The following is a 20,760-nucleotide window of genomic DNA, read 5'->3' as shown; positions in this document are numbered from 1 at the left end:
TAAATAGTCCCTAACCACCTCTTTCTCCACAGAGGGCTGGCCATCTATTCCCCATGTTATGATGCCCAGCGCAGCAGTCTGGAAGCTGACCTTGTTCGTGAAGACAGAGGCAAAAAAAGCATTGAGTACATTAGCTTTTTCCACATCGTCTGTCACTAGGTTGCCTCCCACATTCATTAAGGGGCCCACACTTTCCTTGGCTTTCTTCTTGTTGCCAACATACCTGAAGAAACCCTTCTTGTTACTCTTGACATCTCTCGCTAGCTGCAGCTCCAGGTGCGATTTGGCCCTCCTGATTTCATTCCTACATGCCTGAGCAATATGAGAGGGATGGGGAGAGCTCTCCCCAAATCTACCTATAGGGCCCCCATCACCACAGTATCGGAGCAACTCACAATCATTTATCCACAACACAATGTATAGAGGGAGATTAAGTGAATTGCCCTAGGTCATACAGGAAGTCTGTAGCAGAGCCAGGAATCAAACCCAGGCCTTCTGAATCTCTGAACCACAGAACACATCCTCATCACACATCATAATATCTAGCTCTTAGACAGCACTTTCCATCAGTAGATCTGATATAGATGCTGCAGAGGTCAGCTATTCAAGGTTTCGTGTTTTAAGCATTGGCCTGCTAAATCCAGGGTTGTGAGTTCAATCCTTGAGGGGGCCATTTAGGGATCTGGGGCAAAAAAAATTTGGGGATTGTGCCTGTTTTGAGCAGGGGGTTGGACTAGATGATCTCCTGATGTCCCTTCCAACTCTGATATTCTGTGATGTCCCACTCTTTGTTTCATGCTTCATTGCAGGCACTCCTGCATGTTTCACGTACAGTCCTTCCCGCAGGCGTGCATGGTCCTTGCACTTTTTGTTGGGAGGACCAGCTTTTCTTCGTTCCCCTGACGTCCTATTGGCATCAGATTCTCAGTTCTGGAAACACTGAGAAGGGCTCCAGTTACATCTCCAAGGCATTGCCTGTTATATTTTTGGAAAGTTTAGCTGAATAATTATCAGATTATGCATCACTAGCGGGGAGTCTTGTCTGTAAATCAATTCCGCTTGTGGTTAGCCTGCTGCCGTTTAGGAACAGTTCACCCTTGGAAAATTAATAAAACTCAACCCTGCTGACCAAAATGATACATTTGCCTGAATATTACGCATATGAAAATCATTGCTAACACCTCTACCTTCAGACCATACCACTCCCAATTCATAATACGATGAATACCTTGTGATACAGAGGTCATAGCACAGCTCCGAGACCATATGGCAAATCCAGGGAAATTACCTTTCCAATGATTCCTGGTAAGACCTTCAACTCCTAATACCTCAGGTCAGTGGCTCTTGATTCCATGAGCTTTATTGGCATGACAGGGGTTGGACTAGATGACCTCCTGAGGTCCCTTCCAACCCTGATATTCTATGTTTCTAAATGCAGTCAGAGAGCTGCCTACGATAGGACTAAGCATTTTTTGGGTGTTGATCCCACATCCATTTTTCAGCAGGGACTGTTCCTGAGCTGGTGGCATGTTGCTACGTAGTGAGATTGCCATTTCTGCCTTCCACCTCCATCTCCCAAGGCCAGGCACAGGTCTCCCTTATCGTCTTTTAAGGAGATGTCTTTTATCATTCCCTACTAGTCTGAGGAAATCTCTCACACTTCCTTGTATTTCAGACACTGGAGCAGAAAAAGTGACCCCTTCCGCTCTTTGTTATTACATGGCTAGGAAGCCATGTCCTTAGTGCCACTATTTTGTTTGTAACACTGTGCACTTCTGGAGTGCCTTTGGCATAAGACTCTCAAAGCATTTTATGAGCATCAACGGATTAATCCTCCCATCTCCTCTGTAGCGTTATCACCATTTTACAGATGGGGAAACTAGGCACGCTAATGGGCTAGTGTATCAGAGAGGCACGTACTTGGGGTGATTAGCTCCTCCCATCGCCGCAGCTACACTCTATTTTTAGCACGCTAGCTCAATCTGAGCTGGCACAGATATGTCTCCTCAAACTGGGAATCACCCCCCACACTCCCCAACAAGGTCTAAGTGTAGACATACCCTGAGGGCGCCCACATATAGCAGCTGCAGTCCAACTACAATGTGTGTCTGGTTGGTGCAACAATGTGCGTGTGTGTGTAGGTGCATGCATGCATTTCTCCTTGAGGCAAATTAGGCTCATGCGTGCCCTTTCTGCAGCAGTGTGCATAGGATACACGCACTGGGTGCAGAGTGCAAGCACATGTGTGTCACTGGTACAGCAGAGTGTAGGTCTATGCATGCAGACATGTGTGTAGGACACAGAGGCTGGCAAAGATACACAACCCCTGTTTTGCCACCATTCACACGCCCCCCCCACCCCCTAGTGCCCCACTCTGCTTTGCAGCCTCATGGCTCCTGCTGACAGCTGCAGCAGCCAAACCATTGGCTGATCATGCTCAATTAGCCGGCTGACCATCAGCAAATGCAGGTTACTGGGGGTTAGAAAATAAACTTGGAAGGGAGGAGATATTTCATAGGAGCAAGAAGATCCCCCAGAACTCACCAGTGATTTCAATGGCAGCATAAACTCCTATCAGAGGAGCAAGATTAAAGCAAAATGCACATGGTGAAATCCCAGACCCACTGAAGTCAATGGGAGTTTTGCCATTGGCTTTAATGGGGCCAGGATGTCAAGGCGAGTGTTTTGGACCCATAGGGAGCACACGGATAAAATAAATGGGGAGCTGCACACTTGGGGACTCTACCACTGTTGTAGACACTATATCCCACAGCTGGTGGTACCTCCCACCACACTCCACAGCCGCACCGGCAGTGTAGGATTTTTATTAGCTCTGACAGTTCTAAGGTTAATACTCCTGCAGCTGACAGGCTCTAAGCCGGAGACTTGCACAGGCTTTAGATATGAAAACAATCAGCCCACTGCTGACGCCATTATTGCCCCAGACTAGAGAGCACGGAGAAATTCCTGCCATTCCACAGAGGGCAAAGGGACCTGGACGGGGTGACCTCCTTTTGTTCAGCTCCAGCCTCACTCGGAAAGGGAAAACCTTCCCAATTATTTGTGACTTCCATCGATGAAACACATTGCAAAGGGAGATTGGGAGGGTCAATAAAATGTGGAGGAATGCCTCTGTTAGGGAAAATTATATACCATATATAAAGGAGAGAGAGACATTGGAGAAGTGAAACCAAGTTTTCATCTGTGCTTAAAGAAAAGGAGTACTTGTGGCACCTTAGAAACTAACAAATTTATTTAAGTATAAGCTTTCGTGAGCTACAGCTCACTTCATCGGATGCATTCAGTGCTTAGTGTTTCTTTTGTTGCTGTTTTGTTGTGAGCTTATATGATGGAGACTACACAAGACTCTACATAGAGATCTACTGTAGATAGAAATCAATTTCAGGGTCTGTCTATAATCCCGGTGTATAAAGAATGGCCCTTATGGACCACTGGCCTGCTTTTCAGAGCTCCTGAGTGCAGGCAGGTTCCACCGGCCACAATACAAGCTGCAGGTGCTCAGCGTTCTCTGAAAATCGGGTCACGTGACTTCTTCTCAAACGATCCGTAGAGGGAAAAATACCCCATATAGCGCTTTTCATCTATAAGCCTCAAAGCATTTTACAAAGGGGGGAAGTTTCACTATTCCCATTTTATAGATGGGGAAACGGAGGTACTGAGCCTGCAGACCACATTTTCAAAAACGTGGTCTCTGAACTTGGATTCTCGTCCTCAGACCCAGGGACTGGATTTTCAGCATTACTGGGCATTCACAGCTCTAAATGAAGTCAGTGGGAGCTATGGGTGCTCACCTGCTTTGAAAATAGATTGGTTAAAATGTGATTTTGTGTTCCACTGATTTGTCCCCTTCATCAACTCCCTTTCTTCACCCCCATGCTCCCTCTTTATGTCCACCTGCCTCTTGGTCCAGCTACATACCTTCAATTCGTTCAGGCCAAAGCACTGCCGCTTTCAGGACCAGATTTTCACAAAACACTCAGCCCCCCGTAGCTTCCATTGTTCTCAAGGGGAACTGCTGAATGCACTTTCAAAAAGGTGGCCATTCACGGAGGTTCCTAAATGGGGGGCTGAGCGTTGCTTAAAATCTGACCCAAATTGCTGGGGCCAGAGCAACCCAGTTAAACCTTGTCTCTATGAGAAGTGCCAGCTGGGAGTCCGCTTTTGTCTTCTAAGCTTTTCCCAACGTGCCCTTGTTCTAGCCTCATGTCACCTGTAATGAAAGGCTGCTGCCATCTGCTGGTGAACATAAGAGAGTCCTGCAGCCTCCCAAATAATCAGATACTCCTGGCAAGAGGTACAAGATACAAGGGAATTGTATCCCTATGCAGAGAGCCAGCGCAATGCCTATGTACCACCTAAGTCCTCAATATAGGGCTACAGAGATGCACAGACCCTGTGTTAACCCTCTGCACAAGAGAAAATTACATCCAGGGTGAATGGAAGGTTTAACCTTTGTGCCCATTTACTCCCCTCAGACCTCTGAAACGGTAGCAGCCATATTTAGCATTGGCCTAGAGGCCCCAACCCCAATCAGAGCCCTACCATTCTGGGTGCTGTCCACACAAAGTAAAAACCAGTCTCCGTCCCAAAGAGCTTACAACCTAGACAGACGGGAGCAGAAACAGAAGCACAGAGAAGTAAAACCACCCTCCCACAGCCACACAGCAAGTCTCCGGCAGAACTGCAGTTGGAATGCGGGTCTCCTGACACCCAGGCCACTACACCACATTCATTTCATTTAAATCTAGGCACATTACGGCATTTTTATAACGTTTATATTTAAATAACTGCCACAGCAGGGTCTGTGCATGAAAGCAACAGAGTCCCCGTGAGAAAGGAAAACACTTCCTGCACCATTATCCCTAACCCAAACGTCACCCATCCTAGCCTCCCATGACCCCACCATTCAGCCCAGCCTGAGAGTCTTCAAACCCAGGCTCTTCCCACTTGAATGACTGCACTTTGGCCCCAGTTTATGGTTACACAATCCAGGTAGAAAGCACCTGAGGTCATGAAGATTCACAAGGTGATGGTGGGAGAGAGGGTTGTTGTTGTTTTTTTTGCCAGAGCCGGAGACAAGGAGATTACAGACAGGCCGGAGATGGTCAAGGCTGTATGGAAGTTGGTGGATTCTGCTAAAGAGGGGTTCCTGGAGGCAGACGGGGCTCATGCCTGTGTTATTTCCTAGAGAGCCCTGCAAAATCTCTGGCTACTTTCACTCCTAAGGGAAGAAGAGTAGAATGGGAAGCAGCCCCTAGAGGAGCAGTTCTCAAACTGTGGTTCAGGACCCCCTTTTAATGGGGTCGCCAGGGTTGGCATTAGAGTTGCTGGGGTCTGGGACCAAAGCCCAAGCCCCACCACCCAGGGCCGAAGCCGAAGCCTGAGCCCAAAGCCTGAGGTCTTCAGCCCTGGGCGGCCGGACTCAGGCTTCGGCTTCAGCCCTGGACGGCGGGACTCGGGTTACAGGCCCCCCCAAGGGCTGAAGCCCTTGGGCTTTGGCCCCCCTGCATGGGGTGGTGGAGCTCAGACTTTGGCCCCCACTGCCTGGGGCAGCAGGGCTCGGGCAGGCTCAGGCTTTGGTTCCCACCCAAGGTCACATAGTAACTTTTGTTGTCAGAATGGGGTCTTGGTGCCATGAAATGTGAGAACCGCTGCCCTAGAGGAGGAGGAGGTTTGGAGCTCAATCCACCTGATTTCCATCTCACAGGCAGCCTGGCACCCTGAAGTGCTTCACCAAAGGGCTCTATCCTAAAGGAAAGACTTGCACAGCCCGTGAGGGGAGATTCATCAGAGAGATGTCAGAGGCTAAAGGTCCAGGAAAGGAGCTTCCGAGGTCTCTGGACTACAGAATCAACACTCTGAATATCCAGAGAAGATCTGAGCCAACAGCATACATCTCATAGCAGAAATGAGATTGATACGGCCCTGTCTTCTAGCACTGATGTCACCTGATACCAGCTCGCCCCTTGGTCCAGTAGGATGCAGATTTATTAACCTTTAGGCCTGTGGCAAAACCCACCCATTTTTCTTAGGGTACTGGGACCAAGCAGATTGATGGGACCAGGACAAAGTTGTGTAGTTGTTATGGAGGTTAGTTTTCATATTGCTTACCTGTGCAGTACAGTTTTAATTTTTGTATGGAATAGTTTGTACTGAGTTTTATAAACTGCTCAGAGATCAGGATATTGCTTAAACAGTCACAATAAATATAGTTTGGAAAGAAAAGGCAAGAAAATGCAGGCACCAACATAAATTAACAAAATTGTTCCTCTCCTGTAAACCATGGACAAATCTGTGCACCTTTCTTCCTCCCCCACCCCTCTTCTTCAAAAGAAAAGAAAAAGGATTTACTTTGATTGCAGGCTCTTCAGGGCAAGGACCATCTTTCTCACTCTGCTTGTACAACACTTGTCATCCTGGTTCATGACTGGGACTCCCAGGCACTACTACCCTATAAATAAGTAAATAATAATTTAAAAATCTTTTATATCCTCCTATAGGTTTCTAACATGCTTATTACTATGGTTCTGAACCACTCTATGTACAAGTCACCCCACCTCCACTTTTCACAAGAACCAGAACCCCAGGAGCTCTCCTAGAAACCTCCAATGGTGAGAACAGAAGGCAAGTGTCCTAACTCCCCTGAGGCCCCCCCTTTGCCAGCCAGCAGTGCTCTGCTTACTACATGCCTGACTTACTTTGCAACTGGCCCCATGCCTCCCCTAAGGTCATAACACCTTCTGGGATGTGAACAACTACACGTGCTGCCAACCTACATCAATCTGCATGGACCATCCAGTCAGAAGGGAGGGGATCCTACCAGGCACGATTTAAAATAAATTACTATGAAGGCGCCTATAAATATAGAAGGGCCCTACAATAAATAAATCCTCAAAGGACCATTCAACTCTATCGATAAATTTCTAGGGATTACCCCCCGCTTTTGCTCTAGTTGACTAGTCCCTTCACCTGTCTACCTCCTCATCTATTGGATGGTAGAGTCCAAGTAAACCAGTGGGCTGAGCCACTCTTTGGAGCATTTCATTTGGTTAGAGGGGGGGAATATAATTTTATAAGGAAAAAATAGTTCCAACGGGAGCGTAGTGCTGGAATAACTGTCTCGCCAGAAGCCAAGGGTAATTCATGCTTTATCTCTTAGCATGGGAGCTGGCTCCTCTACGTGGCTTTTAAATGGAGGCGAGTTTGTGTGGTGGGCCCATCCCTATTTCTCTGGGGTTAGTTCAGTCCTCAAAAGAGCTTGTTATGGTTCACGATGCGGAGCAGCCCATTTATCACAGAGAAGCGGGGGGTGGGCGGATTATAAAATCTCATTCAGAGAGGGATCCCAAAGCAGTAGAACACGGTGGCTTAGGTTTTGTCGGCGCTCTGACGGGGAGGAGTCTCCCTGAGAACCGTCTGCAGCCCCCACGGGTGTACAGAGGTAGAGCCTCTTTCCCCCCCCCCCCCTCACGCGCTGGCAGTTGGTTCGGCCCAGTTTGAAGCTGGGAGCGGGCGCTCACTGAAGCAACGGCAGCAGTGGTTCCGTGAGGGGGCTCGAGAGCGGCCGGGAAGCCCCCTGGCCCTTCACCACCGACCGGCCCGGGCCTGGCCCTGGCCCTGGCCCTTCACCACCGACCGGCCCCGGCCCCGGCCCCGGCCCCGGCCCTTCACCACCGGCCAGACCCTCCGGGGAAGGTGAGGGGCCGCTTCTCCACCCCTCGCTGGCCCCCGCTGAGGCCCGGGGCCGTTGAACGGCTCCCCCCCGCCCCCCACCTGCCTCGGTGTCTTTCTCCCGCCGCCGCCCCGTCTCCCCCCTACCCCCGCCTCGTGCCCCGGCTCCCCCCTGGGCCTGGCTCCCCCCCTGCGGGCCCAGCCTGATTCATTTCACGGCCCCCTCCCTTGACTAGAAGCGTGGCCGGCTTGGGCCTGTGGGGCCTGGGTTGACGCCGCCTCTGCTCCCGGCCTTTCTAACCCTCTGTCTCCTCCCGACCTGCAGGAGGAACAAGATGCCTAACCCCGGAGAGAAGGCACCCCCCAGTGACTGCAGTGACCCAGAGAGCATGCCCTGTAGGCCCAGGAGAGCGAGGCAGGCCCAGGAGAGCCATGATGGGGATGTGCCCAGCCTCTGCCCACCACGGCTGCCAGCGTGTACGTCCGCCTCCGGTTATGCTAGAAAAGTCTGGTCTCTACCGTCCTCACACGGTTCAGTGCAAACAGTGGTTTAACCAGGGATGACGGGGATTTGCGGAGAGCTTTGAAAGAGAGCCCTTGGGTTTGGAAGGGACCTGTAGTGGGCTCATGCCATCCCACTGCTTCCAGGCAGGGTTGATCTTTACTAAACCAGGGTTGAGAGATGTCCAGTCTCTGCCTCAGATGTGGAGGCTATACAACTGCTCTTGGCAGCTTGAACCATTGCTGACCTGTTTTTAGACTAAATTCTGCAGTGGCTCTTTTTCTGTGTTTAATAATGTTATGACTGGGCATCATGCACAGTACTGTAATGTGCTGAAGTGGTGCTACGGGGCAGAAAACGTACACATCTTTAACTGTTCTGCTAATGTTCTTAACTGGGTGACGTGGAATCCTAGGCTCCACATCCCATCCCACTATTAACCTTATTGAAGAATAGACATCGCAATTTTTTGCAAAGATCACCCCAGATCAAAGTCTTACACTTCCCATCAGCTGTACCAAATATTCCTCTCACTTCATGCCCTAAAGTGCCTTATCTGTTCCTTCAGAGGCTTCTTTAAAGCATGTTTCTACTAAACCTCTTTCATTTTCTGCCATGAAGTGATTTTTTTTTTTAAGTTAGTCAAAATTCAGTACAATCTTTACTGCGCTGTGACTCTCAATTGTAGTGTGTCTGAACTGTGAACTCTGGGGCCGGGATAACATCCTCTGTCTTGTACAGCTTTCAATAAGTGACAGGTGATGTTTTTCAATGGTCACTAGATGTCGCTCTTATTTCACATGATACAAAAAGAGGTGGATTTATCTGGTATGAAAGGAAAGAGGGGTAAGGAAAGATTCAAAACTATGAATCTGGGTTTTAGTCAATTCACAGCTTGAATTCTTTCTCACATGAGTTGAATTGTAACTTCGGGAAAGCTTATACATCATTTTCTGTATATGCATCAACTTAGATAAACAGTGGTGCAGCTTAAGAATTCCACCTGTCTAAAAGATCAGTAAATTCCGTTACACAGTTCAGTGGAACTAAAATCAGAAAAAAAATTCAAATGTTCCCTTTCTGTAGCACAGGGGTCTTTAGTAGTTTTTATCCAACAAAGATTTAAGCTAGCTAGGGACTTCATACGCAGGTATAGTCCCACTGTCTTACTCAGGCCAGTAAGAATGCAAATATATATATGATTCTTTGCAGGACTGGGCTTTATATGACTGACATTCCATAACATACAACGTGCTATTATCCCTTCTTCACACAACCCTCTTCTCTAATTTAGATTGTAATCTGTTCAGAGAGGGGACATGTCATTTTACCATACCCTCTTCTACACCTGTTATGGTATATACTATTTCCTTCATCTTGCTTTGGTGTGGGATAATCAATTCAAACTCATTTAGCAATTGTTCTGTTTCTCTGCCTTGCTGAGGAAGGTTCTCTACACCCAGCTTTCTAAATTATCCTGTATTGATCTTTCATATATAACTGCTAGTGTCCTGATCCATTTTTCCACTTTCTAGGCTAAGTTATTTCCACTCACACACATAAATGATGTTATCCAGTATATGGATGATAGATGCTTCCATAATGAAAGTATATCAGATACAGGCTTCATTGGCATGGGTTATCTAGTTATCTCTAAGTTCTCTCATTATTTTAGACTTAAACTATAGCATAAATGAGCATCTTTTTCAAACTCTGGGTTTCCTTGGCACGTAAAATAGTTACAAGACTAATTAACTCCACTAATTAGTCCTGATTTGTAGTATCATAGCCCTAGAGACCGCAACCAGATTAAGGGGAGGGTATGGAGCTAAGCACCCTGTACAGACATATAATAAACCCTTCCTATCCCAAAGTGCTTACAATCCTAAACCACTCTCTTGAATCTGTTCCACAGAGGCAGACCCTTGTGCCTTTGCAGAGCCCTATTGATTTCAGGCTTAAGTGGTCTACATACACAGATCAGACTGCAGAATGGGGGCTAAGGTTTCAAAAATAACAAGAGGGTGAGTCACCCAAGAGGAGGATATGAAGGCAAGCCTATAGCACTGTTAGAATCTATAATTCCAACATGTGACTCTCTGCTGTCTCATTCCTATTCTGTACTGACTTTGGTGTCCTCTGCAACTTGTAAATTGTTCTCCCACTTTATGGCTATTAAGCTAGGCCATATGGCACCATATTTTCACCCCACTTCTCTCCCCTAACTTAATTAGTAAGTTTCACCTGTAATTTTTCCTGTTGCTCCAGAATGTAGAAAACATAGATAATAGTCCCACAACTGATGATTTTCATGAGATTCTGAAATGATTGTTGCAGTATAAAATCAGTAGTTGGTCAGCTAATATTTCCAAACATGTCTAGGAGATTACACATACCTAGGGGGTCAGGAGACATGAGTTTTATTTCCAGCTCTGCCACTGACTCTGTGTTTGTGTTCAGGCACTTAGCTTCTTTGAGTCTCACTCTGTCTGAAAAATGCATCTGTCATGCGTTGGGAGGTCTATATTGCAAATACTTGAGAGGAAGAGAGCTAATTTCTTTTTACCTAACTTATTTAGTCTTAAAATGGTAAAAATGTGAAATTCTTCTTCCGAATACGTCTTCCTGGTATCTTTACACTGGAAAGGATGCTATTAAAATAACTTATAAGACTTGTACTCATTTCACTGTTCACTTTAAAAACAGAACAAGGTAGAGAGACATTAAGTAGTTGCATAATTATTCTGGAGATCATTAAGAGGTTAAAGCCTAGGTATGAGAACATGTCAAAAGTAATAGAACCAAGTATGAACTGATAAGTCTTTTATACAATCCATTTTTATTCAGCTCATTCAATGAGCAGTCTTACATTGCTTTTGAAGACCATTTTAATTTGAACAATTATTTCATATATTGGTGTTACCAGTAACCACAGATTCATATTTTAAATTGATTTTGAGACCCAAACTTGCTTCCATTGAAGCGAATGGAAGTTTAGCTAATGATTTCACTGGGAGAGGATTGGGCTCTTGCTTTTGACCATTAATGGAATTTAATCTTCCATTGTTTAGACACAGAAACCAAAGTGATCAGTTTTACTTTTGTCGGGGTCAGCATTTCTTCTTCAGCTGGGAGCATAATGTTGTTTCTCATATTCTGAGGGGAATGTTTTAACCTCATCCTACATACACAGGTTTTCATTCATTTTACATTTCCATATTAAATTTTCTAAAGCCTTTTAGATTTATTAAATGTTCCATCTAAGACTGTAGTTGATCATGATAAAGAACTAGGTCTCATTAATTTCCTTTCTGCAGCCAGCCCTCCACAAGTTCTTTCCATGGCAGAACTACTAGAAACAGCACAAGAGGTTTCCAGAATGACCATTGCACATGAGATTGTGGTGAACCGTGACTTCAGATTGCAAGAGGTCAACTTCTCACCAAACAGGTTTGCTACACTCCTCTTTGTTTTTTCCTCTTACCTGAGGTTGCAGATTATGTGGCTGGGAGGGGAGGATTTGGAGGGATATGGCTGTTGAAAGTATGTGGAAACTACAAAGGAAAAGAAAGTGGGTTTTGGGGGCAGGGGTGGGGGACTGGTGCTATATGACATGTTTTTTTCAAGTTTATTTTTCCCTTGGAACTATGATGAATGCCAAGTCTGGTCATCTTTGAATTTAATGGAGCACTCAGAGATTTCAGAGGTGTAGACAGTGACCTTTTCTTAAGTATTAATCAAAGTAACAGAGATGTAAAATCTTTAGCAAAGATCTTCTCTCAGCAATCTGCATTGTAGCTGCAAACTTCCTGAGTCCTATCTGAATGCCTTAACCTTAATCCTTCCTGGTGCTGTACAAAAAGAGGCTCTGTAGAAAGGTATCTTGCGAATATTGTATGGTCTTGTTGATCTTCTCTGAGGATAAGAGTAGTGGTTGGGGGATCTGAAGGGAGTTATCTGCATCTATTGCAGGTTGGCTAAACATCACATTCTTCTGAAGCAGGGTGGGCTGCCTCTGAACTATTGCTAAGTGGTAGAAAAGTAAGACTAAGATTTGTCTACACTTACTTACATGTGTAGAGTACACACACTGCATGCACAGCTAGCATGGGTATAAATAGCAGTGTAGAGGGTGAAGTGCTGCTTAGATGAGTAAATACATGCCTGAGTTCTTAGGCCCTACTAAATTCACATTTCATTATGGTTAATTTCACAGATATAGGATTTGAAAATTGGTAAATTTCACCTTTTCAGATGTTTAAATCTGAAATTTCAGTGTTATAACTGTGTGGGTCCCAACCCAAAAGGGTATTTTTTGAAGGGAAGGGTGGGGGGTCGTCACAAACCTGTTTTGGGAGGATCATGGGATTGCAACCCACACTTCTGTGCTGCTTTCAGAGCTGGACTCTGAAGGCAGCAACTGTGGAGCTTTCTGCAGCCACAGGAGGTTTCCAGAGGTGGAGGTGGGTCTGAACTCCACCCAAGAGCAGCTGTGTAGGGGATGGAAGTCTTTCTCCTCCCCAGCCCAGCGGGAGCTAGGAGCCCCCTCACTGGGGTGCTCTTAGCAGCAGGGGGAGATCAGATTTCACAGAGTAGGGTTTATTTCACTGTCTGTGATGTGTTTTTCATGGCTGTGAAATTGGTAGGGCCCTAGTTATGTACCCTATCTACATGGCTCTGTGCACAGTGAGACAGTGCTGCTCAGTGTCCTGTTGCTGGAGCCTTTCCCTTCTGCAGGGAAAGACTCTGGCAGCTCCTCCTTGCCAGAACTTTTCCCTGCTACCTCAGCCTTTTATTGGCACATGCAGCTATGGAACAGTATGGACATAGCCTGCTTTCCACTGTGGTGTGTAGCTACACATACCTTACACACCAACCCCAGTGTAGACAAGGCCAAAGTATGTTTGGTTTTGGTGAAAAGAGATGGCTGGGTAGGAACCATATTTGGGAGAACTATGGAATGTAGGTTGACAGAGGTTCCCATAGGAGGGAGAGTGGTGAGGCATGTTGCTTCCAACATGAGAATAAAAGTTCAAAGCAAATGCAGAGAAGTCCAAGTGGGGGCATGGCCCCTCCATAATGATAGGTGTGAGATGGCTGAATGTTAATAATAGTTACTTGTTCCCCCTCCCCACTCAGCTTGGAAAGCCGAGTGAAGAAGACATTGCACAAAGCTTTCTGGGACAGTCTAAAAGAACAGCTCTCTACTAGTCCACCAGACTACACGCATGTGATCCAACTGCTACGGGAAATTAAAGAGGTGAGCAGTTCGTGAGATAGGACAGCCAGCTTAGAGCTAGGCCTCTGTTAGTGATGTACATCTAAGCCTTGCCTTGCCTTGCGGCCACACATTAGACCCGAAGCATGAGAGAGTGGAATTCACAGCGAGGAAGAGTAAATACTAGGCCCAACCTTCTAGATCCTGTCTGTAAGACTGTCCCCTGGACTCAGGGTCCCACACACAAATCAACTACATGGCTCCACGGGTTCTCATACCTTTCAGGTGTAAGAATCAGTATGGACATAATTGATCATAGATATTACTTAAATCTCTGTGCTACACTGATGCAGTGGTTTCTTGAGCAGGAGCCGATCCACAATCTGCTTAAGGATGGCTAGTGTCTTGGTCCGCTTCAATCTCGTTAGTATTGAACCCACTGGTTTTCACCAGACAGCAGAAGGCTAGCTCACAGGTGGTAGGACAACTATCACGTATTCCTCTTTTTTTACATTCTCTGTTCCTGCCCCAAGGATAGCTGTATTCCTTAATACTTGGCGACCTCTTCTCCCTTAAACTTGCAACTGAACCCCATCATTCCTTCTTAGTGGACCCAAACCCTCTCTTCAGTACAGCAGATTTAGGCTCTAAGAAAGGTAGAAGATGTCTGTTAATAGGATTGTAGACGGAACACATACTTCCTGAATTAAAAATTAATTAGATGGGTTTGATTTTATTAAAACCTTACTTGTTGTTACAAGGCTTCTTAAATAAAGAAGGCTGAAAGAGAGACATACGAAGTAAAGTGAGAAAATGCCTTGGCCTGAAAATCCTCCCTAGGCCAACAGTGACTGCCCTGCTGTGCATATAGTCTTTACTATCTATAGACTCCTCAAGTTTATGTATGAAGAAATCCCTTTCCAAGGCTAGTCATATAAGCATCTGTCTTTAATGCACACAACATATTAAAACAGGAGCTAAGTGTTTAAAACTAACAGCCATACCTATTTGCAGAGCCCCACAGCAGCATCTAACATACTTGCCTAACCTGGCCCATACCTCTCCCCTTTTATAGTCCTGAGAGGCAGCTGCCTTCCCAGAAAGCCATCCCGCAGGGCACTAAAAACTATCCCTGCTATAAAGGAAAGAATAGGGACCACACATTATTTAGGGGCTGATATATGGTCCTATAGCATCTTCTGTGTACACCCCTTAAGGGAGCAATTAGGAACAAACATTCCCTTATAGCTACTAGGGGGGGGCCCTAAGTTTCAATGTGCTTAGTAGTGCTTAGACCTGAGTCCTCATTCCTATAAGGCCAGCCTTTGATTCTTGCTGTGCAGCTCCTGGTGAGCTGCAGGGTTCCTAGGTTTGAACAAAAACAGACTATTCTCTCTTTGACTTTCTCCTTGGGGCAGACCATACTGTCGCTGTTGCTGCCAAGGCACAGCCGACTGCGGAACCAGATTGAAGAAGCCCTGGATATGGAGCTGATCAGACAGGAGGCTGAGCATGGGGCTCTGGACATCCCCAATCTCACCACGTACATTCTAGGTACAATGGCGATGCTGTGTGCACCTGTCCGAGATGAGGAAGTGCAGAGACTACAGGGTGTGAGAGACCCAGTTCAGCTGCTCAGGTGGGTGACACAGGTGGGCCTCCCATAAACCAGCATATCCTCAATCAGTGATATGTTGTGGCAGGGAAATCTACTGCCTCCTGCCCAATAATCATATCACATCTGGACTCCTGATACACTGAGCCTCAGCTTGTCATTGCTGGTAGTTTGAGTTTCTGAATAATGAAAATTGGATTAAATTGTTCAGGGGAATGGAAAATCTAGTGTGAAATGAACTTGAGGCTCAGTCTGGTTCGTAGGGGACATATGTCCCTCTCACAAAAACTTCCATCCTAACTGGCACTGAATAACACCACTACCCCTCCAACCCATCCATGACAGTCATACCAGAAGGGAATGAACTACAGTGCCTGATTTCTCTTCTGTTTATCTAGGTTCTTACATGGCCTTATCATGAGATCATCCGAGTGCCTCCCAGCTATTTAAAAGTAGTAGTTTCTTTCCCTTCATGCTGTGAAGGAGAAATGACTAATTATCTGTGTGAGAGAGAGACTGAAGAACCTAAGTCTCAGCAATGGACTTTGCATTTAGTTGTGCAGTGAACCCACTGATCTTTCTTCTTGCGGTAATGAGTCCATAGGTTGGCTCCATGTCCTGTCTTCTGTACTCATAAGCCTATCCCACTGCTGGATAATTTCATTGTTTCGGTGGAACATAGCTGTTGTGGGAGGTCATGGTCTCTTCTGACCCTTCTGGTGGTCTCTAGATCAGGGTAGAGACAGCATGGAGGAACACTGAAGTAGCTTGCACGTCTCCTATTGTACTAGTTCTGAGGCTAAGTAAAATGGTCTCGGGGGCATGCAATGTGGTACCATTCCCCAGCACAAAAACCAGATTTTTAAAGAGTCCCTGCTGCATGAAAAGGAAGCCACTGGATAGTGTGTGGGGCTGGATTGGGCTGCTAGTGAGTTCAGGACGTGAGTACTGACTCCCCCTGCACTTGGAATGCCCAGCACTGAAGACTGGGTCTCTGTGGCTAACTCGACATTGGTGAAACTTGCCTCTAGGTAGCTGGGGCAATCTGACTTCAGTGAACCACTTGCAGTGATACTTTTTTCCTTTTGTCCTCTTATTCACCCCAGGGAGATCGTCCGGGTGCTAGACCTGATGAAAATGGACATGGTGAATTTTACCATCCAGAGCCTCCGGCCCCACCTGCAGGATCACTCTGTCCAATATGAGCAGAAGAAATTCCAGGAGCTCCTTGCCAAGCTGCCCAGTGAGTGTGTGGGGAAGAAGAGAGAAGGTGCAGGGGTGTGCTGGGTCATCATCAAGAATACTTATAGAAGGATTGAGAATACTAAGCACCAACACAGGGCAACATAGGTCCAAAGTGCATTAATATTCCCAGAGTACAGAGTAAAGGGGCTGCAGGGATATCATTTTCCATGATAGACAGACCTCACCCACAAGGGGACAGATTCAGCAGAGGAGTCAAGGGTTGGTGGGTTTAGAGCATGAACTTATCCTTGGCAAGGGTCTCTTGGCACATGGAGTGTGTGGTGTAGGGAGGCTTGTGTCAGATGGCTGTGCTGTAGCAGCCCGATGGAGAAACCAGTCTTCCTAACAGCTTACTCACGCATTTAAAGTGTGCACATACAATTTTAAGCATTCATTTTAAAGCAAGTATTTCTGTTAATGGGACATTGGTTTTTTTCCTCTCTTTACTACTGTGGAATAATGTACACAAATAGGATTATCTGCTGCTTAGTTCATCTCCAGTTACTTTCTTTCCCACCTGAAACTGGTCTTCTGTTTGACATCAGCCAATGGTGCAGACATTCTGCTGGTAGCAGATACTAGCTTCAGGTGCAGGGTAAACAGGAGCAGCAGATAGAAACAGACCTGTTAAGGTCTTCCATGCAAATTTGTATTAGTAACAAGATGGAAAGACACAACTGCCAAAGTTTAATTTAAGGAGATGTGCTTCTAACTAGGGGATGGATTGGTAGTTAGAGCACTACCCAGAAGTCAGGACACCAGGGTTCTAGTCCCAACTTGCTCACAGACTTGCCTTGTAAAAGAGAGCAAGATATTTAATCTACTTCAGTTTCTTCCTGCATAAAATAGAGAAAATAGCCATGGCAGGGGATGTTGTGAGATTTCATTAAAGTGTATAAAAGGCTTTGAGAGCCTCAGAAGAAAGGGCAAAATGTTAAACAGACCTGTAGTCACCCTTGGCAGAGCATTCTAGAAGGTTTTTGTGGATGCTTAAATCAAAGCCAAGCTATCCCAGACAAAGAGCAACATTTTACTGCTCCCTGTACCAGATTTGCTGGCTTGCAGCAGAGCTGGTCTGGTTTTGTTAGAGGTGTTTCACCATATGTGCTGTAATAGTTCCCAGCCCTCTGCACATTATAAAACTTGGCTGAGACCAGCCCTGAACATGCCTCTCTTCAGTTCCACTGCTACTGGGCCAACATCGCTGTCCTGACAATGACATGGCTGTGTCCTATGAGAATGAGCCTGACTCCGAAGCTTCAACAGGTGTCAGTCACTTCTAAAGTACCAGGGGCCAGCACGAGACATACTGTCTCTTCAGAGTAGAGTGTAGTGTAGTACAGTGAGTGAAAACAGTTCCTTCACCATTCAACTTGCTCAGTCTGATTTTTTTCCTGCAAACCTCTCTCCATAATCCTATTCCAGACAGCCTGGATCATACAACTGAGTGGTTACACAAAGCAGCAGCAGAAGTCTCTGCATCTTCTCTGTCATCCCCATCCCATCCTGAGGTCCATGGATCACCTATTCCACTTTCACTGGGGGCTGGCAGCAGGAGCTCAGCTATACCAAGTCCCATGTCTGTGTTAAACCAGGGATACATGAATCTACTCCACTGGGAGCCAGGCACAGAGAACTACCCTGAGGTAGGACTGCTCTGCCCCTTTGACATGGCAGTTAGAACTGGCCTAAAGTACAAGCAAAATAAAGAGGTGCTTGGGCCCTGAATCCTATGCAACCTCTACAGCAGGAGCCGGCTTTGTCTCTGGGCTAGGCAACAGGACTGCAAGGGGAGACCATAGCTCTCTGCTGGATTCCCTATCCCTTTTTGGCAGTGAAAGCTGCTAGCTTGTGGCTTATTTCCCCTCTCCTGCAAAACATAAGGCCTTTCCTGCTTCTGGGATCAGTTTGATCAGTGGTTCACACCCTTCTCTATAGGGGAGACCTCTCTCCTTATCTATACAGAAAAGGAAGGGCAGTTGCGATTCTCCAGCTTAAGAAGCCCCCTGCTTGGTGAGCACAGCTCTCCCCATGCTCACAAGGGGATTTAATCTTTCTTTGCAGACTCTGTTGATGGACAAAGCCCGGCTGCAGGAGGTACAGTTGCAAGTGAATCAGCTAACAATCATAGCTGCAGTCCTGCTGGTGTCCAGCAGTGTGTGTGGAAGTGCCTTGTTCAGCTCGCCTGGGTTTGTAGATAGGCTGAAACGGGTAACAAAGGCCCTCTTGGAAGGGCTCCCTCACACAAGGTTGGTTGCTTTACCATTATCTTTTCCAGAGGGAAACAGGTGCTGGTTGGGAATGAGAAGAGCTGCAGGAATCTGCTCTGGAACTCAGAGGAGAGTTAAAATCCAAATAAGGGCCAGGGCTTCTGGCTGGGGGAGGAGTTTCCAGCTGGGAACTAATCCCCTAGAACTGGTGACTCACTAGTTAATGGGGAATTGGTGATACTGCTCATTCTGATCACAGTAACAAGCACTAGGGCAGCTTAGTTCAGGGGACACCAAATGAGTAGGGCTGGTTGCCTGCCTTATGTTGCCATCATGATGATCCTGGCTACAAGTTTGTGGAGGGAATTTCCTAGCTGTTCGACCCTCTCCCTGCTGTAAAGCAAAGGTGAGGAGCAGCTCAAGAATATAGAACATGCCTCTGTGATTTAGGTTTCAAGAAGCTTTACTGGACATCAGCAATCATGTGCACCAGGAAGTTAGTGAGTGTCTCTTGCAACTGGGTTACCCTGCTTTCACAGATGACAAATCTGCTTCCCTTAAAGGCCAGATAAGGAGCATTGCAGAGGAGGACAATGCAGTGCGGAGCATAATTGGTGAGTCCCTGAATAAATGCCTAATGTGCTGGCTTTTTACTTTAAAAATGAGGCCACCCTACATCTTTATCTATAATCTATGCTGGGCCTTAGAGTGAAGTCCTTTCCCAGGACTGGTCATGCATAGGCAACCACCATGCAAGGTGCACCTGATGCTAGATGTGAGTGTGAAGGTCAGTCTTTAGCCTCTTTGCTCAGACTGCCACAAGGTTGGGTACCTAATGGCCCTAGATTGAGATCCTCACTCCTTCTCCAGAAGTCAAACAATAACAATCAAGCAGTGAAATACTCTATATGCCAGTACACCCCATCTCAAAGCACTTTACAAAAGCAGGGTCATCCCTCTTTTACAGATGGAGAAACTGAGGCACAGTGACTTAGGAGACCTGCATTCAATTGCTGGCTCTGCAACTGAGTCTCAGTTCAGTGCTCTATCCACTAGCCCCCCATGGTAATATGTAAATTACCAAGATATTTCAAATTAAGTCTGAAGTCTTTCCCCACTGATTAGTGCTGTTGCAGTTATTGCATTTAAGCACAATCTTAAATTCCATGTTGCGTTCTGACATCTGCTACACACTTGAATTTTTTTATACTAGAATGATTTCTCTTCAGAGCTGTTGCTGAGCTGATAGGGTCTCAAACTGTCATGTGTTCGCTCTTCCCTTAGTGACTGACTGCTCCTGTCACACCCTCTCTTTTTGTACTGACAGAGCAGCGGATTCATTCATTTCTCAGCCTTCATCTGTCTCCGAGTGCCCAGAACTCTCGCAGTCTCCCAAAAGGCCTTGCTCCAATTCAGGAAGAACTGCTGGAAGTTGGCCACAGGTTTGGCAGCATGATTCATCACAACAGGCAGGTGTATGGACCCTACTACCTGGGAATTCTAAAAAAAGTTCTCCCGGAGCCAGAAGCAGGAATAGATTCTTTCTAAGCCTCACAGAAAGAACCACATGCACTGGGGACAGTTGACTCAGTTTTCAGAATCATGCTTTGGCTTGTGAAGTCTGTTGCAGCCAAGGAAACAGCTGTCCTGTTCTGGGGGGCAGCAGCAGCATCCAAAGCACTTCTGCAGCTGGCAACAATTACATAAATACCAACTGCCAATTCCCCATTTGTCTGAATAAACCTTTAAACTAAAAAACAAAAATTGCTCTTTTTTCCCATACCTGCCATTAGTTGGTCTGATTACTTGGAGGGGCAGTGAAACATTGAATAAATATGGCAAGATGGATTTCATAATATTGTAATGTATCCTGTGAATTTGAACCCTGATTTTTTCCTGCATGGGCATTAAGTGGTTTTAGCCTGCTTTCCAGACACCTATTAGTCTCAGCTGAGGATAGGGGGTTTAAGATCCTTTGTGCTAAAAATGACAGAGCTTAGTTTCTAATTTAACTGATATACTCTTGAGTGTTAACTTTAAAATCTGACTTACTTCATATGTGCCATCTATACTAGCTCAGGTTTTTAATCCCCTAAGGCAGTGGTTCCCAAACTTGTTCCCCTGCAGGGCTGGGCCAGTTTGTTTACCTGCCTCAGCTGATTGCAGCTCCCATTGGCCTGGAGCAGCAAACTGAACTTGTTTTAGTTAAACAAGGGAAATATTTTATCCATCTGCAAGAACAGCCATTTTGGTTCCAGGCACCAGCCACTGCTTATTC

General features: G+C 46.2%; 1 protein-coding gene across 3 annotated transcripts; it reads left to right on the top strand.

Moving 5' to 3' along the window:
- Positions 1-7,509: 7,509 nt before the first annotated feature.
- On the top strand, positions 7,510-20,338 carry TCP11 (t-complex 11). Of its 3 annotated transcripts, XM_048826270.2 has the most exons (10): positions 7,510-7,716; positions 8,018-8,169; positions 11,512-11,644; positions 13,334-13,454; positions 14,831-15,051; positions 16,134-16,270; positions 17,698-17,918; positions 18,337-18,521; positions 18,933-19,096; positions 19,810-20,338. In XM_048826270.2, the coding sequence occupies exons 2-10, from the start codon at positions 8,028-8,030 to the stop codon at positions 20,028-20,030; spliced, it is 1,545 nt and encodes a 514-aa protein (XP_048682227.2). In that variant the 5' UTR covers positions 7,510-7,716; positions 8,018-8,027; the 3' UTR covers positions 20,031-20,338. The 3 variants fall into 3 exon arrangements, with proteins under 3 accessions (XP_048682227.2, XP_048682228.2, XP_074978066.1); XM_048826271.2 differs by lacking the exon at positions 7,510-7,716 and having other exon boundaries at positions 8,084-8,169; positions 11,516-11,644; XM_075121965.1 differs by lacking the exons at positions 7,510-7,716; positions 8,018-8,169; positions 13,334-13,454 and having other exon boundaries at positions 11,554-11,644.
- The last annotated feature ends 422 nt before the right edge of the window (positions 20,339-20,760 follow it).

Source organism: Caretta caretta, chromosome 21 (genome assembly GCF_965140235.1).
Source record: "Caretta caretta isolate rCarCar2 chromosome 21, rCarCar1.hap1, whole genome shotgun sequence".
Taxonomy (NCBI): Eukaryota; Metazoa; Chordata; order Testudines; family Cheloniidae; genus Caretta; species Caretta caretta.
The sequence above is the reverse complement of the archived record's forward strand: the minus strand, read 5'-3'. Positions and strand labels throughout refer to the sequence as shown.

Excerpts from the sequence above, each read along its gene's own strand:
- TCP11 (XM_048826270.2), top strand. The coding sequence starts at position 8,028 with ATGCCTAACCCCGGAGAGAAGGCACCCCCCAGTGACTGCAGTGACCCA. Across the intron at positions 18,522-18,932 it reads GAAGGGCTCCCTCACACAAG|GTTTCAAGAAGCTTTACTGG; the intron begins GTTGGTTGCTTT and ends TCTGTGATTTAG. Across the intron at positions 19,097-19,809 it reads TGCAGTGCGGAGCATAATTG|AGCAGCGGATTCATTCATTT; the intron begins GTGAGTCCCTGA and ends TTGTACTGACAG.